Here is a 17172-nt window from a genome sequence, read left to right on the forward strand (position 1 = left end):
TTTCCACCTAGGGTTTACAAATAATAACAGGCAAAGCAGAAAAAGGAAATTACTTTAGAATTCACATTAATAAGTATCAAATGGTGGAAACCATTACCTGCCTTTCTAGCAAACCATTTCCTACCTCCAACTACATCGCTTTGTTTGGACAGCACGAGCAAGTCCTTAACAACCTCTGTTCTCGTCACAGGGAAGGTTTGATTACGGATCTTTATAGGTAAGGGGAACCTTTCATTGTTTTTGTATTGAGGTTTTTCTTTTTTTTTTCTTTTTTTGGTAAGTAACAGTACTTAAAACCTGTGATGATTACTTTTGCTGGTAAAATGTGAGATTTCTGTTATCAGCAATAAAATACTTCGACTATTGAGAATTGTTGCCTGTCCTATTGGCCCTGCTCCTCCTACATCCCTACTTATACAAGCCTGTATACAAGTGCATGTACACACATACATGCTGTGTACTTCTGTATGCATATATAACATAGTTAACATATATAAACACGCATACCGTATATCCAAGAGTTCTCTTGAAAGCCATTTTAAGTTCTTCAATAACAGGCAGCCAACTTCATAAGAATAATATTTTCTCAATTCTTTCCCATAATCTTATCTATGAAAAGCAAGATTAAAGTGTTCTCTTATAAGGAATGCTCCATATTAGACAGACATAAGAGAAGAAATAACAAACACAACAATATTAAGACTTCAAAGAAATAATCATTCCATCATGTCCGTATTCTTAATGAGTTAAAAAAAATGTTTTGGACCTAGTGCTTCAAGGATGATTAAAAAAAAGAAATGTGATGGTTTGCATGTTAATTCTATTGTATAAATAGGGAAGTAAGATAATTTTAGGCTTATGGTAAATCCACAGTTCCAAGGTTGCATAATTAAATGGAGTATAATACACAATAAGCCTGTGCATATAATGCACAATAAGCCTAGTTATAAATGGGCCCCTCCTTAGTGGAAAAGGGCAACAGCAGCACAGCAAATTCAACTCGCCATATCTCAACTATAAAATAAGACTATTTCCTTATCAAATAGTCAGGGAGCCAGCTTTGATTTTCTTGGAAATATGATCTCATGAACTAGACTAGGTTCTCTCCTACTCGCCTGCCCGAATCTCCAACATCATTTAGAATTCTTTATGTGAGTGTCTGAGATGGTGAAATATACAGCATTGTGTATAGGCTGCCATGATTTGGCAAATGATAATAAGTTTGTTGAGTTTGATAATCATCCTTTTAAAATTATTTCTCAATGACTTTTCTTTTTATTTCACATTCATTTCTGAATATATCCATCTTCCCTCCCCTATCCAGTAAGTCTTCCCTTGTAACAAAAGAAAAAAAAATCCAGCAAAACCAACCAATATATGAACCACATTTTACAGTATATACAATATTATGAGCCCATCTCTACAATGAAAGAAGATGCATTTTCTTCACTTTTCTCCAGAGCTAAGCTGTTTTTAAAATTACAGTTTGTTAACAGTTCTAAAGATACTAAGGAATTTTCATTGATATAAATGGATTAAGAAATACTATTTAAAAATCAGGTTGACATTCAGGAGAACCAAGGATAATAAACATAGTGTTGTTATAAAAGAAAAGGAAACAATATTATTATAAAACAGAACATACAAGAAGAAGGAGAAAGCAATATTAAATATCCAATGTTTGTTGAATAGCTACTATATGCTTAACACTGTCCTAGGCACAAAAAAGGACACAAAAAGTAGATTTGATCTCTACCCTGATGAAGTTTATAATATAGTTGAGGACACATGACTGACATAACATGAAACAATCATAATAATAGATTTAATATTAACATTAATTTTACATTTCATATAAACAATAACTATGTGTTAAATTGTAGAATACAACCCTATATTGGCTGAAGAAATTCAGAGGGGAGAGAGATAAACAAGGGTTAGAGAGATCAAGAATGGCTACTTACAAGAGATAGCCTTGAAGGATGAATTGGATTTGGATGGGGGAAAAGTAGTACAAGTAAGAGGAAAAAATGTGTGACGTTACAAAAGCAAAAGCCAGCACAATATATCTGTAGAACTAGATGCTCATTGAGCTAACTAGAGTAGAGTATTGCATGCATGTTAGATATGAGTGATAAATAAGGACCATCATGTAGAAGAAGAACTATACCTCCTTGGGCCCAGAGAGCAGAACAAAGGGTAATGAATTGGGAGAAGTCAAGCTTGACATAAGGAATAGCTTCTGAACAATAAAAGCTATTGAAAAATGGAATGGATTCCCTTAGAATTCCCCAGTATTTAAAGTCTTCAAATGAGTTTCCGATCACTGGATAACTGCATGCTGGGGCTATTTCAAGGAAGCTTTTTTCAGCTGAGTTATGGGATGGACTAAATGTCCTCTCAAGTCCCTCCCAACTGAGAGTCTTAGTCACACACATAAGCCAGATTATAAAAGGCCTTCAAAATCAGCAGAGGTGTTTACATTTGGTATGAGAAAAGGGAAACAATTTTAGATTTGTGAATGAGGGAGCAATGTGATTAAAAGACGGTTTAATGTAAATAATCGTCAGTAGTAAGCAAGAATAAATTGTAGAGGAAGAGCCCAGAGTCATAATCTGTGTTTGCTACTCTTATTGGTGACTTCCTCCCAGGAACCTCCATTTAAGGAAGTACCCAAGCCAACCATGCTTACTCTTTTGCTGGCTCTGCTCTTGACTCTCCAGACTTCTCCCCAGGAAAAGGCCTTCTTCCTCCTACCTTTTCAGCTGCCTTTTGTGTGTTACCTTCCCTCATTAGAACATAAGCTCCATGAGGACAGAGACCATCTTCCTTTTTGTTTGCATTTATATTCTCAATGCCTGGCACACAGTAACTGCTTAAGAAATTATTTTTCTATCTGAGATGTCAGGTATATTGCAGTGACCTAGGCCTGATTTGATAAAGGGCTGGGATAAAGCAGAGGCAATGTAATTGAAGAGATTATATAGAAGTTAGTGACTGTTTAAAAATGGAGACTGAACAAAAATGGAGCAGTACAAAGTGACTTTGAACGTCTGAGCCTGAGTGAATGGGATAGTAGTGACATCGCTAACTGAAACATAACAATCAAGTTAAATAAACAAGCATTTATTAAATACTTACTATATACAGGCAGCTAGGTGGTACAGTAGATAGAGTGGTGGGCCTGGAGTCAGTAAGATCTGAATTCAAATCCAGCCTCAGATACTTACTAGCTGTGTGACCCTTAGAGAGTCACTTAATCTTTCTTTGCCTCAATTTTCTCATCTGTAAAAATGAGGATAGTGATAGCACCTACCTCCCTGGGTTGTCACGAGGATCAAATGAGATAAAAATTATAAAGTACAGTGCATGGCACATAGTAAGCATTATATAAATGTTAGTTATTATTGTTGTGATTATTATTATATGCTAAGAACTATACTAAATGCAGAAGATACAAAGAAAGGCAAATGCACAGTCTCTATCCTCAAGAAAAGCCAGAAAGAGCCCATTTGGGGAAGAAATATTCAGCTCCATCTTAGACATATTGAATTTGAAATGATGGCAAGCTATTCAATTAGAATTGTTGATTAGGCAGATGGACAAACAGGACTGGAGCCAGAGTGAATCAGGATGGAAATCATCAGCATAGAGAAAATAGTTGAAGTCATGAGAGCAAATGAGTAAGAAAAAGGGTGAAAATCAAGGAAAGCAGAGAGCCAAAGATTTGGCTTTGGAGAGATGCTCAGAGTAGGGGGCAAGTAGAGGACAAAGAACCAGCAAAGGAAACAGCAGTATTTGTAGAGGTAGAAAAAACAAGATATTGGTATAAACTTTAATAAGTCACAATCTTTCCATACCTTCCCTCCTTTGTGAATAGAGATAATATCCATTTCATCTACTTCACAGGGTTTTGGGGAGGCTATATGTTAGCGAGCATTGTGTAGTTTTTTTTTTTTTAGTTTTCTCTGAGAACATTTTATGGATGAAGACATTGAAGCACAAAGGAATTTTTAGTTTTCTTTCTCTGTTTTGTCTCACCCTGGTTTAGGTATATCTGTATCATATAAAGAGATCAGAAGGGTGATTTCTTTCACAAAAGTAATGGAAATGATATTAATACCCAGAACAAATGGCTCCCAGCTCAGTGGTCTTTCCACTATCTATTGCTGAGAAGTTATTCTCAATCTTGATTGCTACAGGAAAGAAAGAATAGACTTGATTACAGTATAAATATTGTTAGAAAGGATCATTTCTTAATATTAGGCATTGTTAAGCCTCACGTCAACAAGTAATAATAATGATAATAATAAATAGCCTATGTCTATATAGTGCTTACCATGTACCCAGATATTATACTATATGCTTTACAAATAGTATCTCATTTGATCCTCTTAACAACCACAGAAGGTAGGTATTATTATTATCCCCATTTTATAGATGAGGAAACTGGGGCAAATAAAAATTCAGTGACTTTCCCAGAGTCAAACTAAGTATCTCAAGCTAAATTTGAACTCATGTCTTCCTGACTCCAGACCCTACACTCTATCCACTGCATCACCTCGGTACATTTGTTTCTTCTTAATATGTATCCAATAAGGTGCTAGTATTTGTGAAAACTGTATTTAACAGGGAACTGGCCAATGAGGGCCCAGTCCTCAGAGCATGCACAGGGGATTCATGTGGATAAGTGGTGATCCCGCTTCTGCAATTGAGTGATTGCACAAAATGGAAGGACCCAGTTCTCCACTTAAGATCATACATTGTTTTCCATGACTGTTTGTTTCCATGGCATATTGCACTAATTGCATTTTTAAAGTATTTAATAATATTTTCTAGAGGTAAAAATTGCCTAGAGTTTGCAAACTCTAACGTCTATACTCTTTTTGAAAACAAAATATTTGCCCTTATCTAGTCTCCAAGATGTTTCAAAGATGAATGAGCACAGATTAATCACATCTGTGATTATTAGCCTAGAATTACATATTTCTGATCTACCTACTCAAATTCATCGAGAGAAGCTAGGTGCACTCTGAAGTAATTTCTTATTGTTTTAAAAATGATTTTCAAATCATTATCCTTAGAAGAGAAAACTGAAGCAATATGAACTGTTTAGTTTAGGAGTCTCCATTATCACACACCATCTACCCCAAGAAGTGGTTCTATTCTTTCTTTGATTTCCCTCTCACCACCAGCATAGCTTCTGTTTTTTTTTTAACAAAAGCCTTTTATTATCCTTAGTCACCAGCCGAAGTTCCTTCTGAGCTCTGACACATTTTACGGGAATGTACCGCTTTACTAATTTATTCTCTGTTACTTAACATTGCTTCCATCTTCTGTACATCTTTAAAAATCTGAATTGGTCACTGAGTTCCTGTGTATCTACAGGGTTCTGTTTAGGCAGTTTCCCTGTTCTATCTTAACTGAATATTTTCTGCTTGTGGGTTCAGTATTTAATCCTTGAGAATTTTCCATCCTTCTTAGATTGACTTGCCCTGCAAAATACTCCTCCACCACTCCACCTATGTATCCTTTTTCTCTGAACCCAACGAAATCTGCCCTTTCAAATCTGGGGTAAAGGTCAGATCACACTTAGTTATCCTCTCATATAACATGAACTCTATGATGGAGTGGTCACTTACTCCCTTGGTTCCCATTATTTTCTTGTTTTTAAATTAAATTTTATTGTATTTTCAAAAAAAAGGATCAGTATTCTTTTCCTCCCATTTCTCTCCTACACCTATTTAGAAAGCAAGAAACACAAAACCCTGTTACAAGCATGTATAGTCAAGTGAAACAAAATTGCTCATTGGCTATGTTTAAAATATATGCATATTAATTATTGTGTACTCAGAGTCCATGACCTTTCTGTCAGGAAGTGAGCAGCATGTTTCATCATGACTCCTCAGAAATTGTGGTTAGTTATTATGTTAATAAAAGTCCCTAAATTTTCATACATATATACATACATATATGTACATATATACCTATATACATACATTTATATGTATATATTTTAATCAGCCATGATCCGCCTTCTCATTCTCCCCCCACTGACAACACAGGAAAAAAACAAAACTTATTATGCACATGTATAGCAACCAAAACAAATTTCCACATTGGGACTACATACACATACATATATGACAATATGGCATGTGTATATGTGTGCATACAGTACACACACACAGACACACAGACACACAGACACACACACAGACACACAGACACACACACACAAGCCCAGAAACTGGACTTTTTGGCTCATTCCACTCTGCATCTATTGCTCTTCCTAGTTTCAACACTATGGAACAAGATGCCTTCATGCTGGATACCTTCATCACATCTACCATATTTCCCCATGTATAAGATGCCTCCTTTTTCAAAAAATTTGGGGTCTAAAAACTGGGTGCATCTTATATAGTGGTTGTAGATTTTTTTTTTAAAAAATTATTATTCATTTAATATTTGATTTCCACAAGAAATGATTTCCACAAGATTTTGAATTACAAATTTTCTTCCCATTTCTACCCTCCCCCCCACTCCAAGATGGCATATATTCTGATTGCTCTGTTCCCCAGGCAGCCCTTCCTTCTGTTACCCCTCTCCCCCCCATCCCCTTTTCCATTACTTTCTTGTAGGGCAAAATAGATTTCTATTCCCCATTGCCTGTATCTCTTATTTCCCAGTTGCATGCAACAACTTTTTTTTTAAACATCTGCTTTTAAAACTTTGAGTTCCAAATTCTCTCCCCTCTTCACTCCCCACCCACCCTCCCTAAGAAGGCAAGCAATTAAACATAGGTCACACGTGTATCATTATGTAAAACCGTTGCACAATACTCATGTTGTGAAAGACTAACTATATTTTGTTCCCTCCTATCCAGTCCCCCTTTATTCAGTTTTCCCCCTTGACCCTGTCCCTTTATGAAAATGTTTGCTGTTGATTACCTCCTCCCCCTATCTGCCCTCCCTTCTATCATCCCCCCTTTTTATCCCCTTCCTCCTTCTTTCCTGTGGGGTAAGATACTCAATTTAGTGTGTATGTTATTCCCTCCTCCAGTCAAATCTGATGAGAACAAGATTCACTCATTCCCCCTCACCTGCTCCCTCTTCCCTTCCAACAAACTGCTTTTTCTTGCCACTATTATGTGAGATAATTTACCCCATTCTATCTCTCCCTTTCTTCCTCTCTCAATATATTCTCTCTCATCCCTTAATTTAATTTTATTTTTTTAGATATCATGCCTTCGTATTCAACTCACCCTGCGCCCTCTGTCTGTCTATCTATCTATCTGTATGTATATTCCCTTCATCTACCCTAATACTGAGTTCTCATGAATCACACACATCATCTTTCCATGTAGGAATGTAAACAAAACAATTCAACTTTAGTAAGTCCCTTATGATTTCTCTTTCTTGTTTACCTTTTCATGCTTCTCTTGATTCTTGTGTTTGAAAGTCAAATTTTCTATTCAGCTCTGGTCTTTTCACTGAGAAAGCTTGAAAGTCCTCTATTTTATTGAAAATCCATATTTTGCCTTGGAGCATGATACTCAGTTTTGCTGGGTAGGTGATTCTTGGTTTTAATCCTAGCTCCATTGACCTCCAGAATATCATATTCCAAGCCCTTCGATCCCTTAATGTAGAAGCTGCTAGATCTTGTGTTATCCTGCTTGTGTTTCCACAATACTTAAATTGTTTCTTTCTGACTGCTTGCAGTATTTTCTCCTTGATGTGGGAGCTCTGGAATTTGGTGACAGTATTCCAGGGGTTTTCTTTTTGGGATCTTTTTCCGGAGGTGATCGGTGGATTCTTTCAATTTCTATTTTACCCTCTGGCTCTAGAATATCAGGTCAGTTTTCCTTGATAATTTCTTGAAAGATGATGCCTAGGCTCTTTTTTTGATCATGGCTTTCAGGTAGTCCAATAATTTTTAAATTATCTCCCCTGGATCTATTCTTTTCCAATGATATATTTCACATTGTCTTCCATTTTTTCATTCCTTTTGTTCTATTTTATAATATCTTGATTTCTCATAAAGTCACTAGCTTCCACTTTCTCCAATCTAATTTTTAAGGTAGTATTTTCTTTAGTGGTCTTTTGGACGTCCTTTTCCATTTGGCTAATTTTGCCTTTAAAGTCATTCTTCTCCTCATTGAATTTTTGGAGCTCTTATGCCATTTGAGTTAGTCTATTTTTTAAGGTGTTATTTTCTTCAGCATTTTTTGGGTCTCCTTTAGCAAGTCATTGACTTGTTTTTCATGGTTTTCTCACACCACTCTCATTTCTCTTCCCAATTTCTCCTCTACTTCTCTTACTTGCTTTTCTAAATCCTTTTTGAGCCCTTCCATGGCCTGCGACCAATTCATATTTTTCTTGGAGGTTTTTGATGTAGGCTCTTTGACTTTTTTGACTTCTTCTGGCTGTATGTTTTGGTCTTCTTTGTCAATAAAAAAAGACTCCAAAGTCTGAGTCTGAGTCTGAGACTATTTTCACTTCCTAGCCATGTTCCCAACCAAGTACTTGACCCTTGAGATTTTCATGGGGGTATGACTGCCTGTAGAGTAGAGAGTACTTTGTCCCAAGCTTTAGGGGCCTTGCTATTTTCAGAGCTACTTCTACCCAGCAAGCTCTGCCACACCAGCATTCCTCCTCCCCCAAGAGCCGCCAACCCAGACACGACTCAGATCCAAGCAGGCTCTGCACTCCCGCTAACTGCAGCTGCAGCTCTGGAGGCAGCCTCAGAGCTGCACCAACTCTGCTGCCCCCAGGGTGGTGGCCTACTGCGAACTCCTTTTACTCTGTCCCAGCAGCTTTTCTCACTAACCTTCTCTGTTGTCTTTGGCGTTTGTGGGTTGAGAAGTCTGGTAATTGCCCCAACTTACTGATTTAGGGCACTATAGCCTGTTCTGCCTGGCTCCTGGTCTGGTTGGTCCTGGTGTGGCCCATGCTGGCTCTGTTCTGCTCCACTCCCAGCTCCTTGCAATAGACCCTTCCCAGCAACCATCCAGGATGTCCTGGGCTGGAGCCCTGCTTCCCTTTGCTATTTTGTGGGTTCTGCAGCTCTAGAATTTGTTCAGAGCCATTTTTTATAGGTCTTTGGAGGGACCTAGTCGGGAGCTTAAGCGAGTCCCTGCTTTCCAGCCACCATCTTGGCTCCACCCCCCGGTTGTAGATTTTTTTACTTGCATTTCCTGCTTTTACACGCTTGTTTTTGTGCTCATTGTTGTAGATTTTCTACTTGCATTTCCTGCTTTTTTGCACTTGTTTTCTTTGTGCTCATTGTCTCAAATTTATTACTGGTATATTAGGTTACGTTTTGCCACGTTCTGCCCAGAAATGGCTCAGAAAAGATTTTCATACAGTGCTGAATTCAAGTTAAAAGCGATCCAGTTTGCAAAAATGAATGGAAATCGTGCTGCTGAATGTAAGTTTGGTCCTCCTCCAACTGAGAAAACAATCCAAGACTGGCTATAGGAAGAAGAAACCCTACTGAAAATGCCACAGCAGAAGAAGGCCATGAGAGGCAAGTCAACAAAATGGCCTGATTTAGAGAGAGAATTGAAGATATGGATTGAAGAGCAAAGGGCAGTTGGAATTCCTGTGTCCACAAAGATAGTTCAGCATGAGGCAAGAAGAAATGATGATGAAAAAGAAGTTACTGATTTCAAAGGAGGACACAACTGGTGCTTCAGGTTCATGAAACAGAATGGACTAAGCATGCGTACATGCACCAGACTTTCCCAAAAGATGCCTGGAAGCTATGAGCAGATGAATAAAACTTGAGTTCAATAACTTTATATAATACATTTTTTTTCAAATTTTGGGCCCCAAAATTAAGGTGTGTCTTATACATGGGGAGATATGGTATATACCATAATTTATTCATCCATTCCCTAATTAATGGGCATTCTCTCAGATTCATATTTTTGCCCCCTCAAAAAGTCAAATATTTTTGGACATCCTAAGAATTTATTTTGCTTAAGACTAAACCATCCATTAATCTACTCTTCCTTTAATTCCCCCTCACCACTTTCCCCCTTTCTTTCCTATCCCACTGTTGAGTGAAATGTATTTCTGTACCCAAATTGTGTGTATATTCTTCCTCCTTTTGACTAGTTAAATGAGAGTAACATTCAAGTGTTAGCTAGTTCCCCCACCCCCTCCTTTTTGTTTGTATAGATTTCTATTTGTGCACCTTTGTTAGGAGAGATAATTTCCTATTCTGTTCCCTGCTGCCCCCTTCCACCAGCATATTCCTCTTTCCCTCTCTTTCCAGTCTTAAGATCATCAAGATAGAACTACTCCTTGGACTTTTCTAATTCAGCTTCCTCTATGACCCCTTCTGATAGGGATCAGAGATCATCTCCTCATATATGAATGTAAGCAACTTATCCTTGTTTAGTCCTTTATTATTGTTCATTCATGTTTACTTTCTCTGGTTTTTCTTCACTCTTGTATCTGAACTTCAAAATTTCTCCACAGGTCTGCTTTTTTCATCATTAAGGTCCATTTTTCTCTTGTAGTACTATAGCATACTAAGTTTTGCTGGGTGAGTTTTTCTGGTTATAAATCCTAGATATTTTGTTTTCTGGAATATCATATTCCAAATTCTCTGATCCTTTTAAGTGGTGGCTGCTAAATCATGTGTGATCTTGACTGTGGTTCTTTGGTACTTGAATTTTTTCTTTCTGGCTGCTTGCAGTATCTGTTTTTTTGGGGGGAAGTTCTGAATTTTGGCTATTGTGTTCTTGGGAGTTTTCATTTTGGTGTTTCTTTCAGAAGGTGACTGGCAAATTCTTTTTATTTCCATGTTGCTTTCTATTTTTAAGAGATCAGAGCAATTTTTTAAAAGATTTCTTGAAACATGTTCTCTAGGCTCTTTTTTTGGTCATGGACTTCATATAGTCCAGTGATTCTTAATTGTTTTCTCCTTGATCTATTTTTTCAGGCCAGTTGTATTTGCTATGAGATACCTTACATTTTCGTCTATTTTTCAGACTCTTGACTTTTTAAAAAAAATACTTCCTGTTGCCTCATGGGGTTATTAGTTTCTATTTCATCGAGTCCTATTTTCAGGGAATTTGTTGTTTAGGTAAGGTTTTATACCTTTTTTTTTCTAAGCTGTTAATTTTCTTTCCAATTCTTTCTTCAATAGCTCTCATTTCTTTTTGAATTTTTCTCTTTAGTACTATCATTTCACTGATAACAATTTCTCAAAACTTTTAAAAACTCTTGCTTTTTCTCTTCTAAAAATGAACAGAATGGTATAGTAACATTTAGCAAATATACATCTATGGGAGGAAACTCAGGAACTCAAAGAGGGAAATATAGTAGGAACATTTGTGTAACAATCAACAGAAGGAAAAACTGAAACAATATTATTGTAGAGGCACATTATAGATTACCAGATAAAAGTCTAAAGTTCAGGAAAAAGTCACAAACCTGGAATAAAGGAAGGAGATTGCAGTGATAGTAACTCATGACCTTGGATGTCTATATAAAAATGTACAAAATGTGGGCAGCAAGTAAATGCTTATTGAATCAACATGCTAAAAAATGAATACATGCATGTATATATATGCACATGTGTATATACACATACACATATACATACATACACATATATCTGCAACAAGGCAAATTTTACCTTGGAGATATCCCTGAGTTTCCCTAAAAAATCCTTTCCTTTCCTATGTCTACCAGAATACTATACCTCATATATTTTTTAATTTTAAATTAATTTTGTGCTTTGTCTTTTTCTAAAGTCTCATGTATTTATGTATACTTCTTCCAACCCCAGTGAGCCATTCCTTATTACACAAAACAAGAGAGAAAAAATAGTAAAGCAAAAGCAACTAGCTCATCAACCAAGTCACTCCTATCTCCACAAGCTTAATAAATGGTTGTTGCCTTGCCATATGGCTTAATGTAGTTTAGATGTAGTGCTTCCAGTAATTGTTCCACTTGTCTTCAGAAAGCAGAACTAGGAATAATGTATAGAAGTTGCAAAAAGTAGAAAGAGGTGTATTTTCTCAACTATTTCCTGGGCTTAAGCTTAGTCATTGTAATTACACAGAGTTCAAATTAACTTTTTTATCTTTCCATTTACATTGCTGTAATCATTGTATATATTTTTCCTGGTTCTCCTTATTTCACTCTTCATCAATGTATATGTCTTCTCCCTTGCTTTCCCTTCATTCCCCTCCCTCAACTCTCAGCTGCCCAGAACCCAACTATGCTGTTTAACTGTTTGTTTTGCTAGGATGAGAGTGGAGCCACCAACTATTCCTTCTGGTGACAGGAAGTAGCACCAAGCCTTACTATCTGCTCTGCCTCTATACCCTCCACCCCCCCCCCCCACCAAAGCACTGTCACCTGACCCACTAATGCAACCTGAAGACTCTTGGACCTTGCCATCCACCCTGCATCTGAACTTACCTTCATGCATTGTCTCTCCCAGTTAGAATGTGAACTTTTTAAAAGCAAAGGCTATCTCAGTTTTTCTATTTCTATCTCCAGTGCTTAGCTGACTTACTGCTATGTGCTTAATACATAGTAAATAGTAAGATAGTAAATATTTTTCATTCAAATACTTCTCTGAATTCTTCGTATTCATTGTTTCTTTTAAAATTTTACAAAATTGTAATATCTCATTATATTTTTCTACCACAATTTTTGTGAGCCATTCCCAATGAATAGGCATATATTTTGTTTCCCGTTCTTTGCTACCACAAAAAGTGCTATTATGAGTATTTGATGCATATAGGTCCTCTCTGGTTTGTTTTTTAACCTTCTTTGGAAATATATGTTGCAACATGATCCCTGGGGCTGGAAGTTTCAGTCATTTTTAAAGCGTATTTCCAAATTGCTTGCCAGAATGGTTGGACCAAGTTATGTATTAACCAATAGCTTATTAATATGCCTGTCTTTCTGTAGCCCCTCCAACATTGACTCTTTATTTTTTCTAACCTCGCAAATCTTGTCAGTATGAGGTAAAACCTCATAGTTGTTTTGACTTATATTTCTTGATTACTAATTGTTTGGAACAATCTCATGTGATTGTTAAAGATTTGTATTTCTTTGAGAATTCTTTGTTCGTAATCCTTGTCTACTTTGTTCTTTGGAGAATAGCTTTTGGATGTTTGGAGAGAGAGCACGAGAGAGAGAGAGAGAGAGAGAGAGAGAGAGAGAGAGAGAGAGAGAGAGAGAGCCTAATGACTCCCCTTTCACTGGGAGTGTTTTCAGAGATCAGATGAGCATATGTCAAGTATATTGTCCTAAGCTGACCCAAACTGCTCTCCAGCCATATTTATATATTACTCATTTTCCAGCACTCTATGGTCTAATCAAACTGGCCATCATGCTATTTCTCACACACAACATTCAACTACCCTCTTGCATTGACTGTACCCCATAACCAAAATGCACTAGTAGCTTGAAGGGACACAGAAAATACTTCATGGAAGAGGTAGTATTTGAGCGAAACTTCAAAGGAACTAGCATTATATATGAATAAGTAATAAGTGCATTCCAACCATGGGCAAAGGCTTGGAGATAGGAAATGGAATTGCATGTGTGATAAATAGCTAGAAGATTAGTTTAACTGGAATAAAGAGTCTATGAAGCAAAGTAATACATAACAAAGCTGGATAGGTAGGTTGGAGCCAGGCTGTGGATGGCTTTAAATACCAACCAGAGTTTATTTGATCCTAGAGGGAACACAGAACCACTGAAGTTTATTGAGTAGAGTGAAATTGATACATTTGTATTTTAAGAATATCAATTTGGAAACTGTGGGGAAAATGGATCAGAGAGGGGAGAGATGAGTTCAGGAGCCCAATTAAGAAGCTCTTGCCTCTTCTGTTCCAAAATAGTATGTCCATTAAAAAGTATAAGTTCCCAATTGAATTATATTTCCAGAGAGTACAAACTCTCATCACCTCTCTGCTAGACTATTGCAAAAGCCTGTGGATAGATTTCCCTCTCTCCCTCCTCATCTTTGTTAGCTTCCTTCAAAATCCAACTAAATTACCATTTTCTGTAAGAAGTCTTTCCCAGTCCTTCTCAATCTTAAGGCCTTTCCTCTGTGATTGTCGCCAATTTATCTTGTATGTATCTTATTTGTGCAAAGTCATTTGCATGTTATCTCTCCTATTAGTAAATGTTTCAGGCAGAGGCTGTTTTTGCCTTTATTTTCATCCCCAGAACTTAGCACAGTGGGTGGCACATAGCAAGCACTAAATAATGCTTGTTCTAGGCTCCATGGAATTTTTGTATTTTATGATACAAGACTGTGATTGATCTTTAATTAATATGAGAACAATTCCAACACAAGAATTTTCTTAAAGAAAAATGTTCAAGTCTGTCCTATGAGTAATGGATTTCCTTCTTCACTGGTGAATTATTTCTTACAAGAATATCTTAATAATTCTACTCCTACCAAAGAAACTAGCCCTAGGTTTCAATGGGATACTCTAATGAAAAAATCCTACTTGGTGGTAAATGATCTATTAAGGCCTTTTTTTTGCACAAGTATAGCCAAATTTGACAAGAGTGCCTAGCCTTGATTACTTACTTGAAAACAAGACAGTATTGAACCAGATAGAAAGTTTATTTTCTTTCTTTAAAAAATTCAATGTTATTTTATTTTCAGTTCCAAATTCTCTTGCTTTCCTTCTCCTTCCCCAACCCACTGAGAAGGCAAAATCCCCCCAAAACCACATTACAAATATGTATAGCTAAACAAAACAAATATCTACATTAGCCATGTCCTGCCCCCCGCCAAAAACATGAAAATAAAAGAAATAGAAAAAATAAGCTCCAATTCATACTCCTGAGTTCATCACTTCTTTTTCTGGAGGTGGACAACATTTCATCAGGAGTCCTTTGGAATGGTGATTGGTCATTGTATTGTTCAGAGTTACTAAGTCTTTCAAAGTTGATTACCTTCATGGTATTACTATTAGTATATAAATTGTACTCCTGGTTCTGCATACTTCACTTTGTATCAGTTCATGTTAGTCTTCCCAGGTTTTTCTGAGACCCTTCCCTTCATCACTTCTTATAGCACAATAGTATTCTATGACATTCATATTCCAAAACTTGTTAACCCATTCCCTAGTTGATAAGCATATATTTCCAATTCTTTCCACAAAAAGAGCTACTATAAATATTTTTGTACATATGAGCTCTTTTCCTCTTGCTTTGAACTCTTTAGGATATAGACCTAGTAGTGTTATCACTGGGTCACAGGATATGTACAGTTTGATAGCTTTTGAAGACATCATTCCAAATTGTTTTCCAAAATAGTTGAGTTAGTTCACAGTTTTGCTAACAGTGCATTAAGTACATCTATTTTCCCATATCTACAACAGCATTTGTCATTTTCCTTTTTGCCATCTTAGACAGTCTGATTCATGAGAAGTATTATCTCAAAACTGTTTTAATTTGCACTTCTCTAATTATTAGTAATTTGGGGCATTTTTCCCATATCACTATTGAAAGCTTTGATTTCTTCCCTTGAAATCTGCCTATTCTTATCTCTTGATCATTTATCAATTGGGGAATCACTCTGATTCTTGGAAATTTAACTCAATTCCATATATATTTTGATATTGAGACCTTGATCAGAGAAATTGGCTGCAAAGATATCGTTCCCAGTTTCCTGTTTCTCTTCTAATTTTAACTACATTGGTTTTATTTGTGCAATATCTTGCTAATTTTATGTAATCAAAATTACCCATTCTACCTCCTGTGGGCTTTTCTATCTCTTAATTAGTCATTAACTCTTCTCCTTTCCAGAGATCTGGTAGTTTTGTCAGTGTTCCGCTAGTTTGCTAGTTTGCTTATGATGTCACCTTTTATGTTTGAATCATGTACCCATGATGGTGTGAGATGTTGATATATGCCTAGTTTCTGCTGGACTACTTTCAGTATTCCCAACAGTTTTCGTCAAACAGTGAGTTCTTGCCCCAGTGATCTTTGGGCTTATCGAACACTAGGTTACTATGCTCATTTGCTTCTGTATATTTTGTACCTAATTTGTTCCACTGATCACCCTATTTCTTACCCAGGTTTACATTGTTTTGATTATTACAGTTTTGTAGTACAGTTTCTGATTTGGTACTGTGAGGCTTCCTTCTTTCTCATTTTTTCATTAATTCCTTTGATATTCTTGATCTTTTTGTTCCTCCAAATGAATTTTTTCATGTTTTTTTCTAACTCTATAAAGTAACTTTTTGGTAGTTTAATTGCTATTCAGTCAGTATAGCACTGATTGAATAAGCCCGTAGTTCCTATGTGTATTTTGACAGGTAAGCTCCCATCTATTTTACAGTATCTGTAGTTTTTTTAAATGGAATTTCACTTTCTATCTTGAAATGTTATACCTAGGTTCTTTTGTTGTTGTTTTTCATGACTTTTAGGTAGACCATTGATTCTTAAATTAAATCTCCTCAACTTATCTTCTAGGTCAGTTGTTTTCTCTATCAGATAGTTCACATTTTCTTCTATTTTCTGAGTCTTTTAACAGCTCAGTCTGGGGGCCTGCAAATTTTCAGTGCTTCCAAAGCGGTGTGATCTGGGGAGAGGTTTGTTCACCATTCCCCTGATCTGAGATCTGCAAGCCCCCGACCCAGGTTTGAGTCTGTTGGCCTGTGTGTAGTCTAGTTTTGGTAAACTGTTGCTGGATTTAGTCTCTGTTAGCCCACTGGTAGGTTATGTTTGCTCCGCTTTAGTCCGAGTCTGTTGCCCTGTTTTTCTACTGCAGGTTTATGCACTGGGCTAAAGGTTAGAACTGAATCATTGCTGTTTTTTGGGCAGATAAGTTTTTGGAATCTTTTTTTGCTTAGTACTCAGTTAGGCTGCCTGCTTGGTCATAGTTGCTCCTTTTCCCCCAGATCTTGGACCCAGAGCTGAGTAATGGCTATCAGAGTTACCAGATGGCACCTGTTCTTGCTCCCAGGACTAGTTCAAGAGTCTCCTAGGATCGTTTTATGTCCTGGTGATTCCTGCCCTGGTGTTCTATCTCAGTTTTCTTTATGTCCCTGGACACTGTAATGATCCTGGTCTTGCTAGCAGTGCAGCTCCCACTGGGCTGCACTCCTGGTCATCTCAACTTCAATATTCCCAGACTTCTCTGCCTTCCTAAGCTGTCCTAGGCTGGAAA

At 36.8% G+C, this 17172-nt stretch overlaps 1 protein-coding gene across 1 annotated transcript in view; it reads left to right on the forward strand.

The window, feature by feature from the left end:
- The window catches only part of CFAP61 (cilia and flagella associated protein 61), a 362517-nt gene that overhangs the window by 283813 nt on the left and 61532 nt on the right, over positions 1-17172 (forward strand). Inside the window, exon 29 of the mRNA XM_036749971.1 lies at positions 12-217. Coding sequence (XP_036605866.1) covers positions 12-217 — 206 coding nt within the window. The remainder of the gene's footprint in view (positions 1-11; positions 218-17172) is intronic.

Source organism: Trichosurus vulpecula, chromosome 3, assembly GCF_011100635.1.
Source record: "Trichosurus vulpecula isolate mTriVul1 chromosome 3, mTriVul1.pri, whole genome shotgun sequence".
Classification (NCBI taxonomy): Eukaryota; Metazoa; Chordata; class Mammalia; order Diprotodontia; family Phalangeridae; genus Trichosurus; species Trichosurus vulpecula.